At 34.1% G+C, this 14314-nt stretch overlaps 1 protein-coding gene across 1 annotated transcript in view; it reads right to left on the bottom strand.

Annotated features, from left to right (window-relative positions):
- LOC106468254 (coiled-coil domain-containing protein 66-like) overlaps nt 1–14314 on the bottom strand; it is a 62298-nt gene that overhangs the window by 33805 nt on the left and 14179 nt on the right. The window contains exons 4-6 of the mRNA XM_022396584.1: nt 13813–14015; nt 10484–10584; nt 3694–3852 (exon numbers count right to left, since the gene is read on the bottom strand). Coding sequence (XP_022252292.1) covers nt 3694–3852; nt 10484–10584; nt 13813–14015 — 463 coding nt within the window. The remainder of the gene's footprint in view (nt 1–3693; nt 3853–10483; nt 10585–13812; nt 14016–14314) is intronic.

Here is a 14314-nt window from a genome sequence, read left to right as displayed (position 1 = left end):
CCAAAGTGGCAGGAAGAAAATGGTATCCAGAAGTTGCCCTGGCCGAGCCAATCTCTTGACATGAACCCCATCGAAAACCTCTGGGCCATCATACTTGACCGGCAAGTCAAGAAACTACCAAAAAAAACCAACTGCGAAGAGCAAGTTTTGAAGCAAGAATGGGCGAAAATCCCACAATCTAAAATTGACGAGATGATTCTCACGATGCCCCAAAGGATCAACGAACTCCACGAAGTGAAAGGAAGATCTACTAGATATTAATTAAATTATAAATATATCAATTCATGTGAATATGACTGAAAAAATTCATTTTTTTCTGAAAAGGTGGTGTCTATTTACTTATGACCACGCTGTGTATATACATATATAATGTATAATAATTGAAATGTGACTGTATTTTACAAAATACTAGTCGACAAAAACACAGCCAAGACAGGTTACTTTGTACGGACCAAAGGTCACCTTTATGTTATTTGATACGGTAACATGAGTGCACGTGGGCTGCGTCATTGTAACTTTTCTATTGTTAGTCATTCATTAATATGTAATTTGATTAAATAAATAAATGAATAATATACAAATCTAGAGGGCGCTGCACACACAACATACCCTCCACACTGATATTTCACGTGTCTAGTGTTCCGTAAGCTTTTTTTCAGCTGAAAAGTGTTCCGTGGCCAAAAAAAAGTTTGGGAAACGCTGTTCTAAGGATTTGGCAACAGGAATAAAACAAGCAAGTGTGGCATATGGTAGCTTATCTTGACAAGCTAGTCTATCTGCTTCAAATAATTTTGTGTTTGGGGACTTAATTCTCCCTGTTTCAATTACTGCTATATAACAATTGTTGGAATCATATCTATTGCCCTTTGTGTGACACTGACATTCTCCAGCCATCAGAGACTACAAAAAGGCTTTGTATAAAGGCAACTTCTTGGAAACCCAATTGCAACATTTTTGAAATCAGCTCTGCAAGATGGTGTATCATGGATAGGATATTCAAGCAAAATAAAGTGACTTATATCCCAATCTAGATTTTAACCCTGCTTTGAAACTTGTGAAAGATATGAAGGCCACAAGAGCCTATAGTCAAGAGATGAACATTATGATCTTTGGCAAGACCAGCATCTATTTTTTATATAGGCTCCAATTAACATTAGAGCCATTCATGGACAGTTGAACGAGGTTGCAAAAGCCAAAACTTCCTAAAAAATCATCAAATAAGTCCAGAAAATTGACAGCTGCAGCATGACCCATGAAACTGTTTCTGTAGCATCTCAACATGACAAAATTAATGCCCCTTGAGCCACATTAGAAAATCTGTTTCTTCTGAAAGTGTATATTGTGACTTTCATCAAAAAACAAAACCTATGCCTCATTTTTTAACTTTCTTTCAAGTATAACTTTCATATGTGGAGCTAATCCATAACACATTATGTACACACATTTTTTCTCTCCAAAGGTTTTTTTTTTTTGGTTATTTCATTTTCTGGGAACTGCTTCTGCTAAGTAAATGAGATATGATCACTTGATCTTAATGAATCACCAGAGGTGACTGTTAGGTTAGGTTAGGTCAGTCTTCAATAATCACTTTCTGTGAAAAGGAAAGTAATCTTGGATCCTGTTGAAGTTGATATTTGAATACTGGGCTTCTGATTTATTACTGATGAGGACTTGGTTGTTGATGGTACAAAATTAGTTAATGGCTGCATTTTAGAAGGGGCATTTTCTTTCTTCTTATGTTTTTCCCCTCTCATGTGACAGCAAAGAACAGAAGTAATCATAGTTGATATGTTTATCTCTTTCATACACTAAATACTTGATGGGGATTCTTGTCCCTTTTCATCCATTTTTAAAATTTGTCATCTGTAAATTAAACACCCTGAAAAGTGCTATTTCTAGGTATCAGAAAAGAGGATATAAAAAGCAACTAAGAAACAGGCCATGTTTTCTTACTGTAAACTTAAGTCAAGGCCTATGTGAGTGTGTGTGGGTGAATGAATTCCAACCCCACAAACTACCATCAATTGTAATGCTGACACTTTTACTAGAATTGACAGTGGAAGGGTACAAATCACACAAAGGGGATACAAGTCACAGTTGGATTAACACTCTTCTGTTATGTGTTTGGTGGGCAAGATCTACACTAACAACAACTCTTGCATAGAGCCCAGCTTTGTATGCTATGACAAATCTAGGCCACCCTAAACCTAACAGTTACATATAGCTTGGCCTATGTGGTGAGGGGGAAATTAAAAGAGCTATGAACTCCAAACATAGCATGACAAAGCCATTTTTTTCATTTAAAACTATCCTTAGAGCATTCTGTTCCGAGATATAACCTAAAGTTAGGCCTAGGCTACTTTGGTTAGGCTTCATAGTTACATTGAGAAATAGACTAATCATAAAATGAAGAGATCAAAGGTGACAATACACAAGTATTTTCATCTGAAGCAGATTAAAATGAAAATGGAGAGTGAGCTTTCCTCATATTAACAATGAAATTGGTCACATCGTAGGATGACGAGTTTGAGGAATGTCCAAGGTGCATGTACATGAATGGGTTTACTTATATATTTCACATTTTATCTAATTCTGCTAGTGCACCTTCACTTTTTGACACATTTCTAGTAAGCAGGCAACTTAGAGGGACAGGGAACAGTATCAACCTATAGTGACAGGGTGTAAAATTAGGTATTTTGTTTTTTTATTTTATTTTTTAGCTTTCATTTTGATGAAATATATACAGATTCCAAACGAGAAGTAATACAAATTTATTCATCTCGGCCTGAAAAAAGTTAACAATTATAGATTTGCAATTTTCCTGACCAATCATTGAAAAATCAAGGGCATTCCATGCCTTGAAACAGTTTTTCCGAGCTTTTCCCGGTTTCACCTGACTTCCTGACCGCATGGGAACATTGTTCAGAAGAAGTAAATCACCTTGTAGAAGAACTCAAGATTCCTGTCAATAATACTTTCAAACTATCACCAGGGATAGAGCTATGTATAGTCTCTCTCGACACTGACTTGAAGAGAATTCGCATGACAAGACAGCATGGTACAATTAAAGAGGATACTCATATCATAAGCATGGACAAGAAAGAAGATCTGGTTTTATTAATTAAACTTTCAAATGAACTTTATTTCACATTGATAATTAATGGTTTAATGTTCATGATGTCTATATTTTTAATATTAATGAATTACTTTTTTTATTAATCCTGGAAGTTCAAGTGTTACGTACCATTGTTTTCTTGTGTAATTTTCAGTTATGTAACAGGATTGATAAAGGGACTTCCCAATCAGAGAAGGGGTAGTCTTGTAGGCTATGATTTTTGTTAGTTTAGATGTTTGTATAGTTTTTTTTTATGAGAAAACTAGAAACCAAGTGTTATTGTATTGAGGTGTTATTTATTTGTGAAGACAGTGTTAGTTACATGGAGTTTGTACAAGTTGTATCTGTTGAACCTTCTGTTGGAGAAATAAAACACATTTTTATAGTTTCTCTTAAACATCTGAAACTTATAAATCTTATTGCAATCTACAAAATAATTCACGATTTTCTTCTTCTTACAAATAACTATAAATAACACTAAATTCATAGTGTACCATTTGATAACACAGAATTTATAAAACCTTCTAAATATAAAACTCAAAACAAGGTTGTTAAAACAATGTTAGCTAGCAACTTACACCAAAAGGAAGGGAACTTCTCAGTATGGGTGGTATGTGTCTGCTATATGTCTGAGAAGGGGAGGCATAGCTAGCTATGCTATGTCCTCCTGATGTTGTAGAGGCAGAATTACGGGAGGAAACAGTAGGCTGACTACAGGACGTATGGACTACTACTAGCTGAAAATAGAAACAAAAAAATACACAGAGGATAAAAAAATCAAATTAAAACAAATTACATTGTTTAAAATCACATTTCTTTTAGCAACTAACCACAATTTTGTAGTTAAAAAAAATTTTTTTGAAGGTGAACTTAGTGTACCATGTCCATTGTTTCATTTTGATAACTATTCAGCTCTATTCATGATGGTTTCAGAATCTTATACGAAGCTAAAATTTAAAGTGCATGAAATATATACTAAACGTGTATCTATTTGCAAGTTTCTAATCAGAAATCTCAACACAGATCAAGAAGTTATCTTTACTACACAAATATGGCTGTCAACACAAATCAATAGGTTGTCTTTACTACACAAATATGGCAGTCAACACAAATCAAGAGGTTGTCTTTACTACACAAATATGGCAGTCAACACAAATCAAGAGGTTGTCTTTACTACACAAATATGGCAGTCAACACAAATCAAGAGGTTGTCTTTACTACACAAATATGGCTGTCAACACAAATCAAGAGGTTGTCTTTACTACACAAATATGGCTGTCAACACAAATCAAGAGGTTGTCTTTACTACACAAATATGGCAGTCAACACAAATCAGTAGGTTGTCTTTACTACACAAATATGGCTGTCAACACAAATCAAGAGGTTGTCTTTACTACACAAATATGGCTGTCAACACAGATCAAGAGGTTATTTTTACGACAAAATAATTATATAGCTATTGGCAAATAATGAGAGGTTATAATTAAGATAAAATATGAATAATATGAAAAGTTAGTTTAGTATAGAAGTTGAAATATTGAAAAGATCAACAGAAATACTACAGACCATAAGGTATAAGATTATAAAATAAGATTCAATACCAGAATCTGAAGCACCTAAGTTGAACAAAACAGGTAATAACTAGAAAGATCCATCAGTGGAGAAAACCTAACCAGACTGTAAATTCCAACAAAAGTAAAAATATATTAATGCTTCAAACCATATATGAAATTGATTTAAACAATGAAATATGATTCAACTAAGTAAAATAGTATTAAAATAATTGTTAAATAGCACACTTAATAAGCTATAAATACCTTAAGTGATTTAACTCTCTCAACATGAGGTTGGTCGAATTCACCAAGCTCATAACCACTTTGTATTAATTATAATTTCCATACTATTACTTTTAATACAGTATGAGTATCTTCACAAAATTTGGCAGACCTTTACTGAACATTACTTGTCATTTGTACAAAAAAAAATATTTTTTTTTAGTAAAGATACTTTACTAAAGATTTGTGCATGAATATATCATGTCCTATTTTTTCTTTTTTGACTAGTTCGAGTGCAAAGTGAATTCTAAATTAAGATTAAAAATACTTTCCTTTGTCTCAAAAATCTCAAAGTTCATTTATGTAACCTCTAAAATATCCTAAATAAATGTACTTTTTTTTTACAATAACACTTTATATGTTATCTGTTATTACCTCTATCCTAAAGATATATTTGATTCTCCAGCCAGTAGACAAATCAAAGTATGATGAAAAGAAAAGTTGTAAAATCAGAAAAAGAATGAGACGCCATGCCCATTTTTCTTTATTATTGTTCACAACGTTTCAAAGTACTTCTCTTGAGAGTTTGAACTGCTAAACATTTCACATTTATTTTCTGTGTTTATCCTGCTGTCAACAACTGAAGTAGAAATTTGCTGAAAACAGACCAACAAATCACTGCTTGTTTCATTAGACAGTTTATGTGACACCATAATTAATATGATACTCTCGAAAGGAACAAAGCATACGCAAAGAACTAAGCTGACTTGACCTCTGCTCTGAGAACACGACGTGGAATTTATCACCTTATGTATCCTACAGTGTTTACAACAATAATTCACCAGACTGCACTTTGAATTTGTGAAAACTTTTATTATATGGTTTGGAGCCAATTCAACAAACATCTGGGCTGTTTGGAATTTAGCAGTATAGTGTACAGGCAAACAAAGATATTACTAGTGTCCATGGTTATAAAATCCTATTTCCCTTTCAGCAAACTTATTCATCAACCAATAAATACTATTTATTCACAAATGCTTAAATTTTAGTTATTAAAACATAGAAGAATAAATAAAAAATACTTTGAAAAACAAAGATTTTGAATACTTACAGTGTTATGAGATTTTGTGCTCATGCGTTATACGTGCTAAGCCTTGCTGTAAGCCTCGATTATTCTTCCAAGTGGAGGGTGAAGAGATATTAATTTTTGTAGGCTTCAAATATATATTTTAGAAAATAAATAAATTATCAACTTACTATACTAGTGCACACAAAACCCATGTCATTTATTTGTGTTTCTAAACAAGCTATATATGACTTTAAAAAATCTCATATCTGTTCAGAGCAACAACTTAGTCATCACACTTCCACAGTTTCAGTAAAATTATGACTTTCTCTTTCAGGCTATTTACAAACGATCGTCAGATTTACATAAAATTGTTCTTTCTCTTGGGAGTATACATTTAGTCAAAAGAAGTAGGTGGGACTAGACAAAAGGTTTCAATAGAAAAGAGTAGTAGAAGGAGCCATTCTACTAGATTGGGTAGATATATTTATATCTCAGCAAATCAAAGAGGTAGGAGGTTCTTATTTTATATTCTAGCTTGTTTATATCTCAGATTAGAGTTTTAAATTTGTTAGCCACTGTACTATGTGACAAACAAAAATTGATATTTAGAATTTTTTCCTTTATAATTCCTTTTAAATTAAAAATTAAAAGGGATATAATATTAAAATATGAATTATAAACTATGTTTTGATGTCAATTCCATTGACACAAGTAATAGTAAAGTTATTCAATAAAACTTTAAAAATAACTCTCTAAAAGGTCATAACATGCATTCTTTAACCTGCTCACAGCAAAGGGGTTAACTCATCGCACCATTTCAAATAACTAATCATCATCAATAATGCCAAATAGAAATTTTTTAAAGTATTTGTAATGCCTGTTTTCAAGCTATTAATTTTATTAGCTAAATTTGTGTCTATACTCACAACTGAAACACTGAGAAAGTACTTTATCATATTTGATTCAGTTTGTTTGTTTCAGAGCAAAGCCACACTGGGCTCTCTGCTGTGTCCACCACAGGGAATCGAACACCAGACTGTACCATTTTAAGTCCATAAAATACCACTGGCACACTGGGAGATATTGATTCAGAATTAATTTATTATATTGCTTCATTGCATATGGCAATAATTTACAACTTCATTTACTAAGATTTCCAGAAAATACCAGGAGATTACACTTACTAGTAAACAATAAGAGTTATGAATTAATGTGTAATAAAACCACTTTTTCACTGAAATATAAAACAATTTTTATATAAAACTTGTGAAGTAAAATAGTCTAAAAAGATGAGAGTTATAATTTTCCCATACTGAAAATAAGTTTCTGATAGGTACTTACCTCTGCTGTTGTTCTTGTTCAGTGCTGCCCTCTGTGGATAAACTTTTTTTTGTATGCCACAAGCCTTGAACTCCCATGTACCCCACAATCAATGTGGTTCAACTGCATCTCGCATGTAAATCATGATACAACAACCCTCCACCAATAGGAGTGCAATACACCCTTCTGACATGTGAATTCCTCTATTTGATTCTACTGAACTATCACTTCGAGATTAGGCAGAAAAGAAAGCACCAGGTTTCAATGGAGAGAAAAAAGAGGGAGGAGGTAAGTACCTATCAGAAATCTATTTTCAGTAATAGCTTCCGATATGGTACATTACCTCCACTCACATGTATAGCTAGAATTCCACATTGAATAGGTGGAGGGACTAGTGCAAGGGATAGAAATAAGTATCCTTCAAAAGCCTCCAAAGAACACCTATGAAATGTGATCCCTGTTGGGAACACATGGAGAGACTGCACCACTTCAGTGCAAGGTATACTCTGCACCTAGCGTGGAAACAGGTGTCACATACATGGGCAGAAAGTGTGAAATGCACAATCAAAAAGGGAGAGAAAACTGGTTGAGTTGGAATCCGAACCACAGTGTACCAGAATCTCATTCCCACAGAACAAAGACCATAGAAGAAACACCTAGAGACAGGAATGTGGGGAAAGCTAAAATGGATATGCTCCAAGGTGTAGAATGGGTAAATTGCAATGGACTGAACTCAGCTGGTCAACTCCAATCAAAAACCAAGTAGCACTAGGAATAAAACCTCTAACCCACGGTGGGAGGAGGGTCCACACAATCTTCACCTCAAGGTAAATAGAATGGAAGCGTATATTGTGCAAACTGATCTGTGAAATGGGCACATTAGTGTAAATCCACAACCAACCACAGAAAGAGATGTGCCAATGTGGCAGGTCACATCAAACTTAATCAGACTGGCATCCTACTGTGCAAAATCAGGTTTAGGCAATGAAAACACCCTAAGGTGGAGCAGAAGAGGAAGAACCAATGCCCCAATTAAAATTATCCTCTGGATAGGACTGCACAGAAGTCAGAGTGCAACATCACCCTCTGGGTCCCATCTCACAATAGTGGATCACCTCTAGAAATATATAGCAACTGCACCCTCCACATAGAACCGCACAAAAGCAGGACACAACATTAACCTCTGGAACCCATAGCATGGAGGTGTAGATCCTGAGGTAAACCAATTGAGGAAGAGGAAACACAACCAACACACGTGTGAGGATTTATGTTGATTGGTCCAGCTCTAATCCAAAACCACTCACAGGGAACCGACATCCTATAGGATAAGGGATTCCAATCGAAGGTATAAACTGCAATGTGATGGATCTACTCCAAAGCAACATCATTCTCCAGATAGGGCTTCACAAAGGCTGGAGAGCAATTGCGACATCTGGGTGGATTTATCTATAAAATATAAGAAACCTCACCCACCAGATAGAACTGCATAAAAGTTGAGTGCAACATCAATCTCCGGGACATACCGAACAGGGGTGAAGCATATTTATTTGTAAATATGTGCAATATCGTCCCACAGATACAACTGCACAAAAGTTGGAACTTAACATCAAGATAACTTACCCAGTCATGCCTACACCGAACTTTGAAGGGTAGTGCAGTACCCCAACGAGGAAGAAAAGCTACCCAGTAAAGATAGTGGGAAATGAACGTACGAGTTGGAAGCCACATGCTTGACTGAATAGTTTCCTTCAAAGGGTACCTCATAGGTACGAATCCAGGAAAAAAATGGAAGGTGCCCGATCACAGAGTCCACATGTGAATTAAAAGACCTTGGAAAATCTCCAAAAATAAACAGATGGAGAAAAGGAGCCATCTGGTAGCCACGAAGATAATAGGAAGGTAGAGGAATCTGTGAAAAGACAGCATCTTTCCCAATAAGGTCCCAAAAGCAATAAAACCATGTGTGAAGGGATAGGACTGAAGAGGACAACAGTGCCAATGACAAGTAAGGAGGGAAAGTGTATCCCTTAGGGGACAAGTAGAGTGCCTCAGAAAAGAAGTGTATGTTGGACAAGTATTTTAGGAGAGCTGTAAAGGTAAGATGAAGTTGGGAAAATGGACATGGAGGAAATGGATAGGGTAATCAGGGGCAGCCCTCCACATGAACAAAAGTGATATTAACTGCTGAGAGTCAAGAAAAGGTTGATCAGCTTCTGATAAGCCAAATCATAAAGATCAGAAGTCCATGGATACTAACACCAGACCTCAACTGAGAAACAAAATGCTCATCATGAACCCAGATGTCATGGGAAGGAAGGAAGGTAAACAAGGGAGTCCAATGATGGTTGTCATCTTAAAAAAAACACCATATCATATGAAAACTGAAAAAATGAAACACACCTGAAAAAGCATATAAATAAGGCAGAGTTAGGCCTAGTAGATTTTGGACTAAATGCATGGGAAACATGGCATAGATAGGAGGAAGGGAAAAAAAACCCAAAAAACTGTCAAAATCCTCCTTGTTATGAACAGGTTCAGAAAATGCGAGAAGAAGGCCGCCTCATATAACAATCAATCTCCTGACAAATGATAGCCATAAAATCCTCAGTCGAGACCCTCAGACCTGAAGCTGGTAATGGCATTTCAAGTAGTGGTAATAATATCAGAAGTTGTAAAACAAACTTTGGAATTCATCTTAAACCTTGAAAAAGTCAAAAATGAGAAAAAAATATCAACAAACAAAGGTAAGTTATCGTGGCAAACTACTACAAACTAACTGTAGCAAATAAATAAATCAAGTAAATCACTACCTCATAACAACAACAACAAAAAATGAAGCGAACATGTTAAAATCACAAGTGAAAAATGTCTGCACTTGACCACTGCCTAATGAGAAATGATAGTTCAATAAAATCGAATGGTAGGAGTCATGTGTTGGGAGGATGTATCGCACTCCTATTGGTGGAGGGTTGTTGCATGATGATTTACATGCAAGATGCAGTTGAACCACACTGATAATGGGAAACATGGGAGTTCGAGGCTTGAAGCATGCAAAAAAGATTTTTGTTATATAGAGCAACTATACATGTGGATGGAGGTAATGTTCCATATCTGAAACATTTTTAATAGTAACTGAACATTTATAAATGCAACAAAAAATCAATAAAATAATTTTTTTCATTTTATATAAAGCTATTTTTATACCTGGGATGATGGGGTTGGCCCAACAACTGCAACAGAATTATGACGTTGAAGTGGAGCTCCAGCACCCGGTTTGCCCCATGGATCATACACCTGCATCTCCTCTTTAAAATAATATATAACAATATATTTATATATATATTGAAACAATGAATTAATTTTCAATTTTCATATCCATGACAACTAAATGAGGTTTAAACAAAATCAAATGAAATACAGTGTTCTCTACAAAGGATTCCTAAACAGCTTAAATAATATATTTTTTGTAGTGAGAGTCAATTTCTTTTGCCAATAAATATAAATTAATTAATTTACCACACAATCTCATATTTCCAAATACAGCCCTTGATTTGAAAATTCTGAGTTTAAAATTTTTCTGATAAAATGCAAACATTTACTAAATTTAAAGTAATTATGATTTCCTTTACTTAAATTACTTCCAGCTGTATTACATGTCAAATACTTTCGAAAATAAAAAAAAACTACACAAGTTTTCTTTGTAATGGAATATTAAACAGCCAAACTCCATCTTTTTACTAACTATAGTTCAATTTTACTTCTCACATTACCTATTTTTTTTAAACAATAGCCCAAATTATTTTTACTTATTTTTCAATATAACTTTTTAGTTTTTCCCTTTTTTATTCACTCTAGGCCAACCAAGAGATTAAAGAAAATCAAAGATCAGATATGCAAATATCTCTCATTCTTAGTAGGACAAAAAACAGTGGATGAGTGGAGAATTGTTAATATTACTCCTACTTTTAATTAAGAGTTGTTCTGGAAATTATAGATCTGTTAGCCTGACCTTTTTAATAAGAAGAATTCTACTTTAATGACACAACTTGTGCGAAATTATCTAGTGAAATATGAGGTCATAAAATAAAATAAACAAGGACTCACTAAAGAAAAATCTTCCCTTGCTAATATTATATGTTACCTGCTGTACTTAGACTAATAATGTGTTAGCATTAGTTAAGAAAATCGCATCAGTATGGGTTAGGGAAAGGCTAGTAAATTGGATGGTTGGGTGAGAGAAAACAAAAAGTTAATAGCAATGGAGTCCAGTCGGTTTAGACCCTTGTTAGTAGTGCTTTTTTGCATTAATAATATGGTAAAGGGCATAATTAGTAAAGTTTGCAGACAAAATTAAACTCTTAGCAGTACTGATAACAAACAAAAAAGTATCTGTCCACACTCACATGAAAAGTTTAAGTTAATCTATCAATTTCAATTATTTCATTGACTTTAAAAAGGTAATTGTGTTGCACTCTTGGTTTCCCTCACAGCCAAAGCTCTGAGCTACTTATACAACCCACCATGAAAAGTAATTGTTGAACATTTCAGTCACGCTAAGAGCCGCTCAACAATAACATACAGTAAACCTACATTTTTATTCTTTAAGTTGTGTCACATTTTGGAATGTGAATGATAGTGTGTTTAATTCCTAACAATTTAGTGTAGAACATCCTGCTTGCAAAATAAAATTTGGCATCAACATTATTCATGCCTGTTCTCCAATCATTTCAAAAGTGAATTTTGAGCTTTGCCTGAATGTGCAGACAAACAGACAGACACCATGGTTCACAATATATGCAAGATGTTGGGATACTTACTAAAGAATGAATTCATTCAATTGGTTAGTTGAACAAATAGCCTTTGATTATAGTAAATGCAAGATAATACATTTAGGTTACCATAACTTGGATGAAGTTTAATAATAATAATAATAACAACAAACCACACTACAATGTGACTGAAGAAAATGATCTTGGCATAGTGATGGATAAGTCACTCAAACCACTGAGGCATTACTCTACTGTTAATAGCAAAGCTAACAGAATTTTAAAAGTGATTATTTATAGACATTGATTACAAGACACAAAATTTATTTCTTTATACAAATCAATAAATGGAATACTGTATACAATTTTGGTCTCCTCACTTAAAGAGAGAATATTGACTTAATGGAAAGGATTCAAAGGAGGACTACTAGAACAATCCCCAAGGCAGAAGGGTTGTCTTATATGGAGAATATTGACTTAATGGAAAGGATTCAAAGGAGGGCTACTAGAACAATCCCCAAGGTAGAAGGGTTGTCTTATATGGAGAATATTGACTTAATGGAAAGGATTCAAAGGAGGGCTACTAGAACAATCCCAAAGGTAGAAGGGTTGTCTTATATAGAGAATATTGACTTAATGGAAAGGATTCAAAGGAGGAGCCTCGGGGATTGTTCTAGTAGATATAAGACAACCCTTCTAGAGAATATTGACTTAATGGAAAAGATTCAAAGGAGGGCTACTAGAACAATCCCCAAGGTAGAAGGGTTGTCTTATATGGAGAATATTGACTTAATGGAAAGGATTCAAAGGAGGGCTACTAGAGCAACCCCAAAGGTAGAAGGGTTGTCTTATATAGAGAAGTTAAGAACTCTTAAATTATATTCTCTTGATAAAAGAAGAGAAAGAGTGATATTAATGAAGTTCACAAGATTTTTCCATGATTGATAGGATTAAGGCCTCTGATGTTTTTGTGCTATATTCTGAAAACAACAGAATTAGAGGATATGAGCTTAAGATTTGGAAGGCAAGCTTGGCTCCAGTTAAGAGATTTTTGTAATGATTTGTCATTGGCATTCATGATATTAGAAAAACATTTAGGTTCTAGAAATCAATTTAATACAAAAATACCTTTGAAAAGCACTAGAGTTATAGGGTATCATATTATTGTAATTGGCATTAGCGGAGGTAAGTACTTCATAGAAGTTTAAAAAGTGAATCAGTGATTTCCTGAAAAGTAAAGCATAGGTTTAAGTTTTTACTTTTCTTCAAAGGTGGGTGTGCAGGAACAGCCTTGAAGGACCAAATGATCCCTTTTAGTTCCTGTGTTACCATCATCTATAGCTCAAACTTCCTTGCCCTAATTTTACAAGAAATGTCTTTAATTATTCTTAATTTTTTATTTGTTAATACAACCTAACCTCACTTTATTCACTACACTTTTACAGTTTAATTTCTATTTTGTTAACTGTATCCCAACCTTATTAACTACATTTACAACTTATCTTCTTTTATTCATCATAATCATCCAATACAACTATTTTGTAAGTTATTTACAACACCCCACTTTTAGTTAGGTTTCATACTATTGTATTTAAATGTCAACATTAGGTTTATTTACTTTATTTACTAAGTCTCAGCATTATTTCCTTACTTAATACTATTAATTAATCCAAATTTATACATTTTTAGTTTTTTTCCACATCTCAACCATCCTCTTGTCTAATCAAATACTTTTCAACAACAAACTCTCAAAATCAGAAACTTTACCTCTCTCCCTTTCCCACTGCAGTCTTTTCTGTTCTACCTTGCTGAGAGCTTGTCCAGCTATTTCTGGTTGTGAAAATGACCTACGCCGAGGGAACGTTGCAGAATTATTAAGTGGTGGGCTGGATGCCGAGATACGGCATGGGGAAGTAGGATTTGGTAGGAAGCCAGGTGTTGAATTTCTATGTGCCCAATTGGGAAGCCCACTGTGAGATTAACAAACCACATTATCATGTATATCCAATAAATGGACTAGTATATCTTACAGTAAATTACAATGTTTTACTAACAATGCCATGTATATCCAATAAATGGACTAGTATATCTTACAGTAAATTACAATGTTTTACTAACATGCCATGTATATCCAATAAATGGACTAGTATATCTAACTGTAAATTACAATGTTTTACTAACATGCCATGTATATCCAATAAATGGACTAGTAGATCTAACTGTAAATTACAATGTTTTACTAACAATGCCATGTAAATCCAATAAATGG

The sequence above is a fragment of the Limulus polyphemus genome, unplaced genomic scaffold (assembly GCF_000517525.1).
Source record: "Limulus polyphemus unplaced genomic scaffold, Limulus_polyphemus-2.1.2 Scaffold2936, whole genome shotgun sequence".
NCBI classification, from domain to species: domain Eukaryota; kingdom Metazoa; phylum Arthropoda; class Merostomata; order Xiphosura; family Limulidae; genus Limulus; species Limulus polyphemus.
Note: the sequence above shows the minus strand (reverse complement) of the source record. Positions and strands in the feature narration are given on the sequence as shown.